The sequence below is a fragment of the Schistocerca piceifrons genome, chromosome X, assembly GCF_021461385.2.
Source record: "Schistocerca piceifrons isolate TAMUIC-IGC-003096 chromosome X, iqSchPice1.1, whole genome shotgun sequence".
In the NCBI taxonomy this organism is placed as follows: Eukaryota; Metazoa; Arthropoda; class Insecta; order Orthoptera; family Acrididae; genus Schistocerca; species Schistocerca piceifrons.
Genome location: NC_060149.1, coordinates 319,484,697 through 319,501,062, shown reverse-complemented (window position 1 = coordinate 319,501,062; position 16,366 = coordinate 319,484,697). Strand labels below are relative to the sequence as shown.

Below are 16,366 nucleotides of genomic sequence, written 5' to 3'. Positions count from 1 at the left end.
CTGTCTTGACTGAAATTTAATTAATAGGTAAATAAAAAGTTAAAAGTCTACAAAGACAGCACTTGAACCAGTTCCACAGTTTTAAGAAGTGGACAAGAATTTGTGGGTGCAATAATTTGTATTGGAAGAAAGGAATGAAGGAAAATGAGGGTACTCTTCAGATATGGAGCACAAGCTCAGACTGGAGAAGGATGGGGAAGGAAGCTGCCCATGCTCTTTCAAAGGAACCATGCCACCATCTGCCTTAAGCAATTTAAGAAAATTATGGAAAACCTTAATCTAGATGGCCAGATGGGGATTTGAATCACCATCCTCCTGAATATGCGTTCCGTGTCTTAGCACTGGACCAACTCACTTGGTGTTTGAGTGGAATAGTACTTCCATACACACTGCAGGTTTTGCAATATTTAAAATTTTTAACTAGAATATGATTGTCACAACAGTCTCCTATTAAAGAAATCTATTTTATTCTCATACAGCAGAACAAACTGTTTTAAGGATTATATTGTCACTCAGATTATTTAGTGTCTGCAATGAAAATCAGTCTCCTGTAGTAAAACTTCATAAAAAAATTGATGCCTTCTACCATACCACAGAAAAAAATTGTTTTACCACATAGCCATTATTGCTTCAATATTTTTATTTCTATGGCTGTGAAGAATGGAGTTGACAATCCATACGTAATTAAATACTACATTAATACAAAAATTTACATGTGTCCTTAATTCCATTTAGATGACATTGTATTTTGTGTCTCTTAGAGTAAAAATAATAATTCTATGGCAAAAGAAATACAAGGATTTTTATTATGATTTCTACAAAACATAGCCAGACACTTCTTAACCATTTTAAGATTAACTGGCGATGAGATGGGCAGCAGGCATTTCCTAATAAATCACACTAGTGCCAACTAAACAAAAAGAGAACTGTGGGATCTAAGATATACACCACCTTGTGACACAGCCTCATAACACCTGTGGAAGTGCACAACTAGAGAGATGCAAAATCATGTAGTTGGCCTTTTCTTAACACCTTAAATAAAGAGAATAGTTGACAAAGAGCAGACTATACTTCCAAAGAAAGCAAATAAATGAGACTGACCCAGTCAGTTTTAATTTAATGGTATGACAGTCTCTAAGTTTAGCCTATAATCCAAACCATACACAGGATGAAGGAAAAAAAGAAACACTCCACTTCGCATTTGGCGAGCGATTCCTCATCCAAATTCAAGACAAAAGTGTATCTTAGCAAAACCTAGTCCCACAAACAGGTTTAATAGAAATGCAACTTAAAAAACAAGGCTCTGGCAATGCCGTAACTGCATTCAGTGTGGTCATGAACAGGTAGCACAAGGTCTGTGCTGTGCTGGAGCTGTCCCATTAGCTCAGTGAGATGAAGGAATGCTGCGGGGAACGATATACAGATTCTCTGATGTTTGAGTTGTGTTCAAGTAAAACAGTTTTTTTTTCTTTTTTTCAGTTAAAGTATCAAATTGTATCCAATTTACACCTCCAAAATGCGGCATCTTATGAACTTCTTTCTTTTACTGTTACATTTACTTAAACATAAAGAAATAACATGAACATCTTACAGCTGTAAACTACCACTTCATTTCATCCATGACACAAATAAAGACAATAGAAAATAATAGTGAATACAGTAACACTGCATGTATTCAATGAGGTATGAAAAGTACAATAGGTAGGCTACACTAGCTTGTATATTATGCTACACACAATAATTCCATTCTATAAGTTTGATATCCAGGATTATCTTCACAGAGCTGGTACGTATACATACAAGCAATAGAAAAAATGTTCAAAGTGACCACCTCGCATTTGCAAACACTTCATCACTCACTGGACCATGCAACACACCTGCAACCACCATTGCCAAAGCAGCATGCACACGAGCTATTAGGTCATGTACATCCATGGGTTGAGTACTATAAACTTGTTCCTTTAAGTGTCTCCATAAATAAAAATCCAGTGAATTAAGGACCACAGTATGTGGCGGCCAGAACATTGGACCCTTACAACCAATCCATTACTCTGGAAACACTTCATTTAAATAGTTATGCACATTCATTCCAAAGTGTGGCAGTGCACCATTATGCTGAAACAATAGCTGTTGCTGAACATCATGTGGAACATTTTCTAATGCATCAGGTAAAGTATTACAAAGAAACATACAATACAGGGGTGCATTCAACTTGTCCAGCAACAGGTAAGGGCCCTAAAGTACTCCTCTCATGTTTCCAGCCCACAGGTTGATGTCAAACTATGCGTGAAAGTCACATTTACAGATGATATGTAGGTTGTGTTCCAACCAATAATGATGCTATGGTGATTGATAATACCTTCATATGTGAAGCTAGATTTGTCAGTCCCTATCACATTATTTATAAAATGTTCATTATCCTCCACTTGGTACGAAAGCCATTCACAAAACTGTAGTTGTCAAATGTGGTCTTCTGGCTGCTGGTGTTGAGTTAATGTATAATGATACAGATGCAGTTGTTCATCATACGAAACTTCAACAACCAGTCTTTGACATATCTGGAAGTGCCTTGCAGTATCACAGGTACTTTGCTGAGATGAATGGTGAATAGTTTTAAGAATCATGTCCTCTGTTTGTGGAGTATGTCTAGTCCTTGGATGACATCTGTCCATAACTTGTGGACAACTATTACCGGATGCACCCAGTACCAAAAGCATATCAAAGTATTCATCGTTTGTGAACTCCTCTGTGAAGCTGTTCTACATGTACTTGACAGGACCAGTTATGGTTGTGCACTGCATGGTTAGTGGATACATGCATGCAGTTTAATGGATCACACTGTCATGTATACACTATTGTCATGTGACAAGACGATTTCCAGCTTATAACTGATGAGAACTAGGGAATGGACATCTAAAAGATAAGAAAGGAACCTGACAAGGATTCAAACCATAGTTCCATGGTGGGTGTGCATTTGATGTGCCAGCAGTCTACTCAGTGAGCTATGATGGCTGGTACAGTAGTGTGGGGTGATACATGTTTTTTTTGCACGGTTCGAAGCACTGCATGATATGACGGTCTCAACATCTCTTCGTTTTCATACTTTCGTTTTCAAAATGCACCCAATGTGATTTTGCTAGATAAATCTCGATGAAGAATCACATGCTGACCTCCAAGTATTGCACTTTTTCTTCACCTTGTATAATATTTACAGACAAGTCTTGCACTTATTTCAGCAACAGCAAAAACAGAGAGCAAGTCCACACTTAAATTTATTGCTGAATTCTTATCAAAATAAGAAAAGCACATGCTACACAGTGATGTGCTGAAGTGTGTATACCATAACAATAAAAAAAAAAAAAACAAAGGATTTTCCTGCCAGAGTACACACTCATGGTTCACAGGATAATGTTCCATTTGGAGATGAAGACAAGTAATAGCACTTTACCCTATATTTGTTATTAGGTGGAAAACTGTTGAGGGAAGACACTTGGTTTCACTGGCTACAGTTTATTATTCCATCACTATCAGTCACTCTTCCTGCTACTGACTCAGGAATCTCAGACTTATCAGAGAGGTAACATAGGGGGCAGCACATGTGTGCTTGGAAAACCATACATTTCTTCATCTATCGCTACATATTATTCATCTGCTTCTCATACTCTTTCTCTACTACTGTTTAAAACTGATCTTACTTTATGCAACTTCTTATCAGTCATACAAACACTGAGCTTGTTACAGTTATCTGAACCTGTTACTTGTTTTGTAACCAGTAGTATATTTTAAGGACTTTAATGCATGTAGGCTTTTTTTTTACAGGAAACCCAATGGATTATCAATGAATTTGAGAATCCTTTCCAGCTTGGCTCTAAATGAGGCCCCTTAACATGAATTATCTGGACAGTGGCTACCACAGTAAATGCGTAGATAAATGCAGACAGAAAGGAGGCAGATACCGTTTTGTTTGAAACTCCCTGGCAGATTAAAACTGTGTGCCAGGCTGGAACTTGAACCTTGGCTTGGTCCTTTGCCTTTTGGGGGCAAGTGCTCTACTGACTAGGCTATCCAAGCACAAGTCACACTAACAGATTTACTTCCACCAGAACCTCATATGCCATGAAGTTTCAAATCAGCACACATTCCCCAGCAGAGTGAAAATTCATTCTGGAAACAATTTTGTTTGTAATGCAACTTCGCTGCCTTTCTGACATTATTCTCAGCTTTACTTTTGTAAGAGTGCAACAATACTGTCATTTTCAGAGTTTTCAATTTTATGCATCACAATCAGTATTTATTTTCACCAGGTGCATTACAAAATATCATACTTGAGGCAGGGTTGGGGGAGGTGGTGCACCGAGGAGAATGCCTATGTTTCCTGTGAAACTTTTTAAACTTCTTAAAAAGAGAAATAAGTTCCCTTCCTCTCTTTATTGTGTATTGTGATGTCCAGATAGAAACAACTGTATGGTACAGTATATTTGTATGAGCAATTGTGTCACCACTTTTAATTTACTGATTTTTTAATATAACTGCTAGATGTGTACAGTAATATCCTACACTTGCCAGCTGGCTACAGTGAAAATTTCTAAACAAGACATTGAACTGTACAGTAGTAAAAATGCTTAGTAATTTATATCACAGGCAAATACAAGGCAATCTCATAAATACTATCTAAACAGAAAATTTACAAAATTGGGAAAAAAGAGAGCAAAAGCTCAACTCACCAGTAATAAACCTTCGTCCTGAGCCTGGTTTAGAATAATATGGATCAATTGCTACACATCTGACCAGTCTTCCAATCACTACCTCTTGATTATGCTCACTTGAGCAGAGCCCACTAATAAAGATCTGGTCCAATAACAAAATTCTGAATTATTATACAGATACATCCAAAATATACACACAAATAGAAAATAATAGAAAGTTTTAAATACCCATAAATACTAACACAATGACTCCTGCCAAATACTTAAAAAGAACACATTGGTTACACACATTACACCTTGCTTGATCTACCTCTCTACGACTTCTCCCTGTGTTTTTCATTCTATTGGAATTCAAAGTCACTAACTACTTGACCTGTCTTTGGATTTAAGATTATTTGCAGTTCAATTTTGTTAAAATATGCTTCTCTGCTGAGTTCAATACTCTTAGATGATAATTCTTACAATTTAACAGTTTTGTAGGCCTTACTTTTGTTCAATTCAATTGTTATGAAATCAGCTCCTAGTCTATACGTACTTACAAATTCCAAAATAAAACAACAAAAGTAAATAAACACAACAGACTAATATGGTGCTATAATGGCCTAGATGTGATGCAAATAACAGAATATATGAAAACAAAGACTCATTGTATAGCTGATGGATCATGCAAGTTAGCAGGAACGCAAGGAAGACTGAAAACATTGCTGAGTTTTCAGATAGCGTCCATCTTCATACTAACTGGAAAAAAAAACCATACATGCACAGTTACTGTGTCCTGGCCAACTATATTGTCCTAGTGCTGCAGGCTGTGCAGCCATGAGAGAAGGTTCAGACGGCACAAGTTGTGAACTGGCTATTGAGATCAAGCATGTAGCACCCAGCAACATGTTCTGCCACTGGGTGTTCAACTTTGCTCTTGTTCAAAGTTTAGAGGAGGCCACTCATTCAGGTGGACAGCTAGTTGGTGGTCATGCCCACATATTGGATGTACAGAAGCTACAGCAGGGTTTTTATATGACAAGACTACCTTCACAAGTGGCCCTGGCTATGATAGAGTAGGATACACCAATTACGGGGCTCGAATATGATGTGTTGTGTGGGTACACAGGACAGGTCTTGATATTATGTCTTCCACAGGCCTATAAACCACATGGCAATGGGCTAGGTGCAGGTGTGGCATAAGGATGGACCAAGCTCTACATCTACATCACTACTCTGAAAATCACACTTAAGAGCCTAGAAGAGAGTTCAGCAAATCAACTTCACACCAATTCTCTATTATTCCACTTTCGAATAGCATGTGGAAAAAATGGCAGCTATGTCTTCCCATGGGAGCTCTGATTTCTCTTATTTCATTATGATGATCATTTCTCCCTATGTAGGTCAACATTTTGCATTCGCAGGAGAAAGCTGGTGACGGAACTTTCATGAGAATTTCCTGTCACAATGAAAAATGTTTTTGTTTCAATGAGTTCCACCCCAAACCCTGTATCATGTCTGTGACACTCTCTCCCCTACTTCTTGATAATCCAAAACGTGCTGCCCTTCTTGGAACTTTCTCAATGTACTCCGTCAACCCTATCTGCTAAGGATCCCACACCGTGCAGCAGTACTCCAAAAGAGGATGGGCAAGCATAGTGTGGACAACCTCTTAAGTAGATCTGTTGTATCTTCTAAGTGTTCCGCCTATAAAATGAATTCTTTGGTTTGCTTTCCCCCACAACATTTTCTGTGTGTTCTGTCCAAGTTGTGTGAACTGTAATTCCTAGGTATTTAGTTGAATTAATAGCCTTCAGATTTGACTGACTTATTGTATGAAGTTCAGCGGACTACTTTTAGCACTCATGTGGATAACCTCACACTTTTTATTATTTAGGGTCAATTGCCAATTTTCACACCATAGAGATATCTTATCTACATTATTTTGCAATTGATTTTGATCTTCTGATGACTTTACTAGACAAGAAATGACAGCATCATCTGCTAACAACCTAAGATGGCAGCTCAGATTGTCTCCTAAGTCATTTATATAGATAATGAACAGCAGAGGACTTACATAACACTACCTTGGGGTATTCCACAAATCATTTCTGTTTTATTCTATGACTTTCTATCAATTACTATGAACTGTGACTTCTCTGACAGGAAGTCATGAATGCAGTTACATAACTGACACGATATTCCATAAGCACACAATTTGACTACAAGCTGCTTGTGAGGTATGCTGTCAAAAGCCTTCTGGGAATCTAAAAATATGGAATCAATTTGAAATCCCATATCAATAGCACTCAACACTTCGTGTGAGTAAAGAGCTAGCTGTGTTTAACAAAGAACAATGTTTTCTAAATCTGTGTTGACTGTGTGTCAAAAGACGGTTCACTTCAAGATAATTCATAATGTTTGAATACAATATATGCTCACTTCGAGGCAATTCATAATGTTTGAATACAATATATGCTCCAAAATCCTGCTGCATATCAACATTAATTATATGGACTTGTAATTTAGTGGATTACTCCAATTGCTTTTCTTGAATAATGGTGTGACCTGTGCAACTTTCTGGTCTTTGGGTATGGAACTTTTGTCAAGCAAGCTGCTGTATGTGATTGTTAAGTATGGAGCTACATTTAAGGTGTTTCACTACTCCAAGGATATCTACACATAAAAAAAAAGTTTTGCATCACTTCAGTTGCGAGAGTTCCAGAACCTGTAGAGAAAATTGGAATAGAGATCAACATAACCATCATTTTCACCATTTTTATTGCTCATGAAAACCACAGATTGCATGTTGTACCACCATACAATGAGACCTTCAGAGGTGGTGGTTCAGATTGCTGTACACACCAGTACCTCTAATACCCAGTAGCATGTCCTCTTGCATTGATGAATGCCTGTATGCATAATGGCATACTATTCACAAGTTCATCAAGGCACAGTTGGTCCAGATTGTCCCACTCCTCAATGGCAATTTGATGTAGATCCTTCAGAATGGTTGGTGAGTCACGTCATCCATAAACAGCCCTTTTCAATCTATCCCAGGCTTTTTCAACAGGGTTCATGTCCGGAGAACATGCTGCCCACCCTAGTCGAGCCATGCTATTACCCTGAAGGAAGTTATTCACAAGGAGTGCATGATGGGGGCACGAATTGTCATCCATGCAGACGAATGCCTCGCCAATATGCTGTCATATGGTTGCACTATCGGTTGGAGGGTGGCATTCACATATCGCACAGCTGTTACGGCACCTTCCATGACCTCCAGAGGCGTATGTCGGTGTCACATAATGCCACCCCAAAACAGCAGAGAACCTCCACCTCGCTGCACTTGCTGGACAGTGTGTGTAAGGTATTCAGACTGACTGGGTTGCCACCAAACACGTCTCTGACAATTGTCTGGTTGAAGGCATATGCGATGCTCATCTGTGAAGAGAATGTGATGTCAATCCTGACCAGTCCACTTGGCATGTTGTTGGGCCCATCTGTACCACACTGCATAGTGTCGTGGTTGCAAAGATGGACCTAACCATGGATGTCGGGGGTGAACCCGCACATCATGCAGCCTTCTGCAGAGCCATAATCTGTGGGTAGCGGTCATCCACTGCAATAGTAGCCCTTGGACAGCCTCAGCAAGGCATGTCATTGACATTTCCTGTATCTCTGTATCTCCTCCATATCTGAACAACATCGCTTTGGTTCACTCCGAGATGCCTGGGCACTTCCCTTGTTGAGAGCACTTCCTGGCACAAAGTAATAATGCGGACACAATTGAACCATGGTATTGACTGTCTAAGCATGGTTGAAGTACAGACAACACGAGCCATGCACCTCCTTCCTCACTAGAACCCCCTCCATCTAATAGGTGCTGCTCATGCATGGTTGTTTACATCTTTGGGTGGGTTTAATGACATCTTTGAACAGTCAAAGGGACTGTATTTGTGACACAATATCCACAGCCAATGTCTATCTTCAGGAGTTCTGGGAACCGGGGTGATATAAAACTTTTTTTTGAAGTGTATACTTTTAAGTTACTCATGTTGACAGCTGTTCTTGATATGAATTCTGAAATATTTACTTTTTCTTCTTTGGTGAAGGAATTTTGGAAAGCTGTAAAAGATTGTCAATCTTGGGGATTTTGCGTTCATTTGAATTTGGCATGATTTTTTTTGTTGTTTCTGCAATAGTGTCTGACCTGTTTTGTGTTACCGTGGGGTATCAGCTCCATCTTTTGTTAATTTATTTGGTATAAATCTCTCAACTGTTGTTTATACCATTTCTTGAATTCAGGCCATTTCTGATCTACACTAATATTGTTTGAATCCCAGTGGCCAATCTGCAACAGTGATGCCCATCCACTGCAGCCTCAAGCTGTGTAACTGAAGCCAACACAGCCTGGAGCTGAGAGCAAAGTATCATCAACTCCGCTCGCATCTGCACGCAGCAATCACTGTCCCTAACCAGACTAAAGATGGTGGTAAACTACACTATACAGACAAACAAACAAATATCGACACACACTGTGGAACTCTTAAACTGCAAGAACTGTGTCTAGTAAATTAGATTAACATTTAGAGATTCAAAAACTAAACCACCAACACATACAGTTGAGACTAAATAATTTGCTCCTGGTTAGGAACTATTGAAATGTCATAAAATTGGTTACTTTCTGACAAAAATCAAAACACAAGAACTGTGTCTAGTAAATATTAAATAAACATACAGAAATTCGAAAACTACACTGCTAAAGCACACAAATGAAACTACATAATTCGCTCCTGGTCAGGAACTCGTAAAATGTCACAAAATCAGTTACTTCTTTGTTGCTGCTGCTTGGCCAGTGGCTGCTGCCTGACTGACCAGACTATTGCCTATGAGTAACCACTAGCTTTCCAAACAAACTAAAAAACCAATATCAACACACACTGTGAAACTCTATTGTAGACAATGACGAAAATGCAAGAACTGTGTCTAGTAAATTAGAATAACATGCCGAGATTCAAAAATTGAACTGCCAAAGTAAACAGGAGAGATATTTTGGAGATTTGGTGACTGGCAAAATACCAGTTTGCGATAGATGGAGGGGATGTTCCTAATTTCAGGACATGATGGAAGTTACTTTAAGCACTAGCAAGGGATGTTTTTTAAGTTGTTCCAATTCAGTGTGACACTGGGTAATGATAGGTGCGTTCCTTTCCAGCTGATTCATGAGGGGTGGTTGGACAATTAGAGGCACATGTGGATATGGCATCTGTTTGTTGACTAGGTTTGGAGAGTAATGCCTGTTCATGAAGGTAATACTGGGCATGGGACTCTTCATCACTGCACATACTTTGGACATGGGAGGTGAGACTGTATTGGAGGTTTTTTTTAGTGAAAAAGAGATGGCAGCTACTGACTGCTGGAGGGCTTGACTAGGCAACATGCTAGGCTTCAGGGTGATTAAATGAAGCAGATATGAGACAAGGTGTTGAGGTAGTCAAGGAATAAGGATACAGTGTCTTGATCCTGGGCCTAGATGAAGAAGATATCATCAATGAAACTCAACAGGCAAAGGGTTTAGAGTTTTGGTTGGCAAGGAAGGTTAACTCCAAATGGCCCATAAACTAGTTGGCATATGAGGATACCGTGCAGGTGCTTATATTGTGCTGTGGATTTGTACGAACAAATAAAGAAGAAATTGTTATCAGTAGGGATATAGCTGGTCTAGTGAATAAGGAAAGAAGTGATGAGTTTGGAGTCAGCAGGACATTGGGAGAGGTCATGCTTGATGGTGGCAATGCCATGGGCATGGGGGACATTGGTGTATAGGGAAGTGCTATCAACAACCACAACCACGGATCCAGGAAGTAATACGAAGGGGATGGTTGAGAGGCACTGAAACTGGTTTGTGCCCTTGATACAGGAAAATAGGCTGCAGGCAATGGGTTGGACGTGTTGACTTTTCCATGAGAGAACAATAACCAGCTGTGTGGCGGTCCAGATTGTAGAAGCAAGGTGTGTGAGCAGTAGTTGAGATGAGGAGGGAGATGGATTGGGGAGGGGGGATTCTGCAGTGGGTCTAGGGATTTGAGTAGCAACTGGAGGTTATGCTGGACTTCTAGGATGGGTAAAGAAGCATGCTGAACTTTAGGATTAGGTGAAGCGGATATGAGAGAAGGTGTTGAGGCAGTAAAGGAATGAGGATAGAGTTATACCAAATTCTGTACAGACTGCCAGGACCTAAATAATCTACACAATAAAGGTGCAAAATATGAATGGTCAGAGCAGTGTCAGGAGGTATTTCTTAAGTTAAAACATTATGTAAAGTCTATTCCTTGAGTGGAGACCCACGACCCATCAAAATGCCTTAGCCTGGCCACCAACGTGTTTCAACATGACATCGGAGCTGTTCTTCCTCACAAAATTGATGATGGGCATCAGAAAACTGATAATACATGCTTCTAAAATGGGAAAGAAGCACTGGGTATCATATTGCAGTAAGAAATTACACACAATTTCTCCTCATAACAGACCATCAGCCATTAATTTCCTTATTCAGTCCTAAGACCCACCTAACATGAAATACATTCACCAACATTGGCCACAACAACTCCCACCCCACTCCCTTCTAGAACGCCACACATATTTTGTCCTAAGAAACAGGATCCAGACAGTACAGAGGGTACTGAGGCTAATATCAGATGATAACGATGATGACTGCCAAGTGGTCATCTTGCTGCAATTGTGCCAGTGTGCCATAAGTCTCCTGCACATTTATCACTAGGGTGTGGCACACATGAAGGTGCTCAAGAGGTGGCATGCCTACTGGGTCGGCATCATGCAGGACATCATGAGGACAGCCCACTATAGCAAGACTTGCGTGTCAACCACCAGTAGCCCACAATGGTTCGATGCATGGTCAATGCCACAGTGTCCATGAGAGTGTGTCCATCCTCAGAGAGATGTGGTCATCATCATAGATTCATTTTCAAAGTTTCCTTTTGTAGTCCAAATGTCAAATACCACAGCAACGTAGACAATTGAATGGGTCTCAGAAACAATTGTTTCAGATAATGGATTTTCACCCAGTATGTTTCAGGATTTCTGCTCTCGGAACAGCATAGTGTATTTGACACCGGTGATGTTCCACCCAGCCTCTAATGGTGAAGCCAAACCATTCATTAAAACATACTATCAGCTGCATTTAAGGCCGAAGTCCTAACTCAGTTTCTGGCCCCTACAAGACCACACTGATACTGGGATGCCATAAATGCTTCATAGGTGCTGACACTGGACCCTATCGGATATCCTGAGGCCTAAAACACCCCACACCAGTCCAACCATTACTCCCACTACACGCTGGCCGCAGAGGTTTGGGATTGCACCTTCGGGACAGTCCCAGAATGGATACTTGGTGCTGTCAGAGCTGCCTGGGCACAACGACAGTCCACAGTGGACACCAATGGCGCCATGCAGATATGATAAGCCAACCAACTGCACCCACGCTTAGCAGCTTCAATCTTGAGGCAACCTCCACCACTCCCGAAGCTAGCTCAATACAACTTCAGATGCCTTGCAGACCCACATTCCAAAGTCCAGTGCTGTTGTAGTTGGTCCCCTATGGAATGGGACCTTCTCCCACCTCCAATCTCCAACACCAGTGACCTCCAGCATGGACCTAGAGACAGGAACACCAGCTCTGGCTGACTCCAGCACCAACATCACACCCCCCTCCCCCTTCAGGTTAAGCAATCAAGATATGAACAAGAATACTTCTGGCCCTGTGTGTCAAGTAAGATGCTTCCAGCAGCTATATCTATCATCCCACAGCAATGCTGATACTCTGAGATGTCTGCTTTCAATGATTCCTCAGGTGACCAGTAAGAGGTACAAGTCACGGGGGCCTCACCGCTGACATCAAACTGGAGATCAAACTTGGCTGCCAGGCTGCTGCTACACACTTCAAATCATACTGTGCTCTCTTACACCATGCTCGCTGAATTTCAACTACACTGATTTTGCAATTTTGTCAAATTTGCTTGACCTAGACTATGAGGATTCTTCACTTTGTGTGTTCTATATGTTATGACCCAGTGTGAACTCTAATTTTGAACTATCAAGCGATTAAAGTGTATCCATATTTTCTGTGTAATAAATAGTGTGTTGCATCATAGTGAGTGTCATACTATAGTAAGGGATTTCACTCACTGAAAGTCTGGATCTGTGGTTTTATCATCGCAGTCCATACAACACTGTGGTCCTTTACACTGTGAGAGAAATTTAGTAACTTGGTATGGTTCTTGAATCTGGAGAATGTAACCTAAGAAAGGAAACATGCACACACATGGTCCAAAATAGTGAAATGTGGTGCACTGTAAAGAGTAGTAGTCACATTCAACACAATGAAACCAAACACCTCCAGAAGTTATAATCAATTGCACACAGCAAAGTAATATCTTAAGTAGGAAAAGTAAATTTCCTTACCCTGCCATCATCTGAACAGCTTGCAACAAAATCCCCATTTTGATCAATGCTTATCTGGTTCACTGATACTGTATGTGAACGCAAGGCTTTACTTTTAATATTGTTGCCTTGATGATCCAGAAGATGAACAGTTCCCCAATGGGTGCCAAGGCATACAAACTGAAAACAAAAATCAATATTGAAAAAATTAATATTGAAACTGAAATCAAAGATTTAAAATACCCAGTATTTTCAGAAGGAGAAAAATAAAATAAAATTTACAGAATCTGAAATAGTAAATCAATGCACCTAAACTGACAGTGAAAGACCTTCCTTACAGTAGATTCTCAGATGAGATGGTGTTAAAAGAAGTTAAAAACAGCACAATTTTTTGTGAGGAATTCTCTTACCAAATGAGCTATTTGGGCATACCTCGTTGCTAAATTCAAAGCTTTAATCTTCAAGGATCTCATGTCCAGGTGCTAGTCCTCCACACAAGTCTCAGTGAAAATTTGAAAACAAGAGAAAAGCACTGACACATCTAACATTCAAATCAAATCAAATAGTATGGATACAAAGAGTACTGCCCGCAAAAGGCAAGGGTATAGATATGAATCCCAGTCCAGCACACAGTTTTAACCTGTCAGGAAGTTTCAGCATAAGGGATCATTTTGTGGGTGACACAAGGATTTCTTCTAGTTTCAGTCACTTTATGCTTTATGAGACCCATCAAATCAAGATTAAATCATCCATCAGCCTGAAATGCCTCTATTACGAACAGGAATGAATGGCCTAAATTGAGCCAAGAAATGAATGACATCGAAGAGGTCTTAGTAATCAATTCCACAACAATAAAGGGTGAGGGTAACATTGTTGACTCAGTTCAAAATGTGTTCTGGATTAGCACTAGACTTGCAGCTGCAATGATGTTCCAGCAACACTAATCCAGCATCAAATCTACATTTTATAGTTTGCAGCTTCCCAAATGTGAGGGACTGATAACCTTGCAGTTTAGTCCCTTTTAATCTACAAACCAACCAACCAACCTAACCATGACTTTTTCTAAGTGAATTGGATATAATAATGAAATGGATTGACCATTACATTCACAGGATCCCTTGTCCTTTTTTCCCCCACTAGGGGTAAAAGGAAGAAAGGTTGGTTAACAGCTTCAATTTCTTATAGACTGCATCATCTTTATAGATAGAGCACAATCTCAGTTGCACACTGACAGTAAAGGAAATTGAAAATGGGCCTTCTGAAGGAACCAAACCAGTAGTCACGAGAAGTGTTTTAGGGAAATTATGGAAAACCTGAATTGGAATGCTCAGGCAATGATTAGAAAATTGGGTCATTTTGAATATGAGGCCAGTGTCTAACCACTGTACTATTTTACTTAGAGGGGAGCACAACATGGACACAGTACATAATCACATTTTCACACTGAAAATAATGATAAATGACAGTGTCACTCATGTCAGATGTGAGATAATTAATAAAATTAGTACGGAAATAAGTATGACTTGGATATTCTGTGGGTCACCCATGTGGAATATTATATACATTGCCAATAACCACATACCAGCAACAGGAAAAAATTTTCTTTTTTTTAAGAAGAGAAATGAAAAAAGATTCATCAGTGTAAGGACTTCCTGACTGTAAAATATAATCTAAAACACAAAACTATGTCTACTACAAGAATGATCACAATGCTCATTGGAACAGATTTTTTAACTGTAACAGGTTATCTTCTTCCAGACCTCCTGTATGCACTGGTAAAGAAGTCTTCAATGCTATCAATAAAGGAGAGACATTAATACCACAAAGAAATGGCTATTGTAATAGAAGCACATGGATATTTACAATAAATAAGAAAGTGATGAGTGACTCTATCAAGGACCAAGTTGGTCATTAAAGTATACAACTGACTTCCCTCTTTCTCAGTTGTTAAAGTTGCGCTAATGACAATATAGGCACAGCTACTTTTTAGGTTGGCTGAATATGTTTGTCACGAACTGAAGTTAAGTGTGTGCTGCAACAGATGCTCTTTCAAGTTTGTTACATATGGATTCTTATATCATATGAGTAATGCACCTGTACTCATAATTCATTTTTTTATAAATTCAAGATTATAGCACATCTCACATGTAGTTATAACAAATGAGTGCTATGAGTTAATTAATCCATCAACTCTTTATCATCTAATCTAGTATTGCCCACATTACCCTTCCTCCTTTCAACCACTCTGATCACCCCCGATTTTACAACTAGAAGGCTATGGCAGCCTCTTGTGATACGATCTACAGTTTTGCAAAATATAAAAATGTCCTCACATGTGGCAAGAGACTTACTTTTGGATGAACAGCCATGCAACTTGCAGCATCCTTATTTAATATTTTCAGTACATCATTAGTCATCCTCACATACTTCAGTCTTGGTTCAATTTCATCTGATGATGAACTATTCATGTCATCATCACTAGGCATGTCGCCATTCTGTAAAGAAGCAAGTATACTATTAAAAAAAGTGAATTATATTTCAAGTACTCTAATGAAAACAAAAGATTTAATAGGAATACAAAATTACAATTCCTGAGTCATTGCACCAAACATTTGCTGGGCCATTACAAATACCTGGATTTTATGACTGGCACTCTATCTGTGAGCACAGACAAAGATTTAAGTCAGTGTAATTACTGGATTCCTACAAATATATAAATTCATTTATGGCAAATTCAAGCTGAAATATAAATAAATATCTGTATGAGGACAGATCAATACTCACCAAAAAGGGGAGACCTTGAGCAGAAAACAGACATTTGAATAAAGTCTTATTAGTAGCTGATATTTCAGAGAAAGTCCTTTGTTAAATAGCCATAAGACTATCTCTACTTCCCCTCTCTCTATGAAGAACAATTATCTTGGTTGAGGTGGGTGTTGGAATCAATGAAGAGTTGAAGGTTGAGGAGTGGAGGGACAGAAGTTGAGGAGATTAGGAGAGACTGTAACGGTGTGGAACATATAAGTACATGAAGAAGAAGCATCTAGCACATAATATACCACTCACTTGTGAAACATGCTGCTGAGAATAATTTATTCAATTTTAACAGTTGTTTCAAACCCATGCCATGTGAATCCTTCCCTGAATACAAGCATTTCCCTTTGGCCCAAATGAGAAATATCCCTCGAACATACTGTCCATTCTTGCAGACCCCAGAACGA

At 39.4% G+C, this 16,366-nt stretch overlaps 1 protein-coding gene across 2 annotated transcripts in view; it reads right to left on the bottom strand.

Annotated features, from left to right (window-relative positions):
* The window catches only part of LOC124722938 (vacuolar protein sorting-associated protein 41 homolog), a 145,768-nt gene that overhangs the window by 117,680 nt on the left and 11,722 nt on the right, over positions 1–16,366 (bottom strand). For both annotated transcript variants that reach the window (XM_047248101.1, XM_047248099.1), the window contains exons 2-4: positions 15,497–15,640; positions 13,167–13,325; positions 4,725–4,848 (exon numbers count right to left, since the gene is read on the bottom strand). In XM_047248101.1, the coding sequence (XP_047104057.1) occupies positions 4,725–4,848; positions 13,167–13,325; positions 15,497–15,640 (427 nt within the window). The remainder of the gene's footprint in view (positions 1–4,724; positions 4,849–13,166; positions 13,326–15,496; positions 15,641–16,366) is intronic.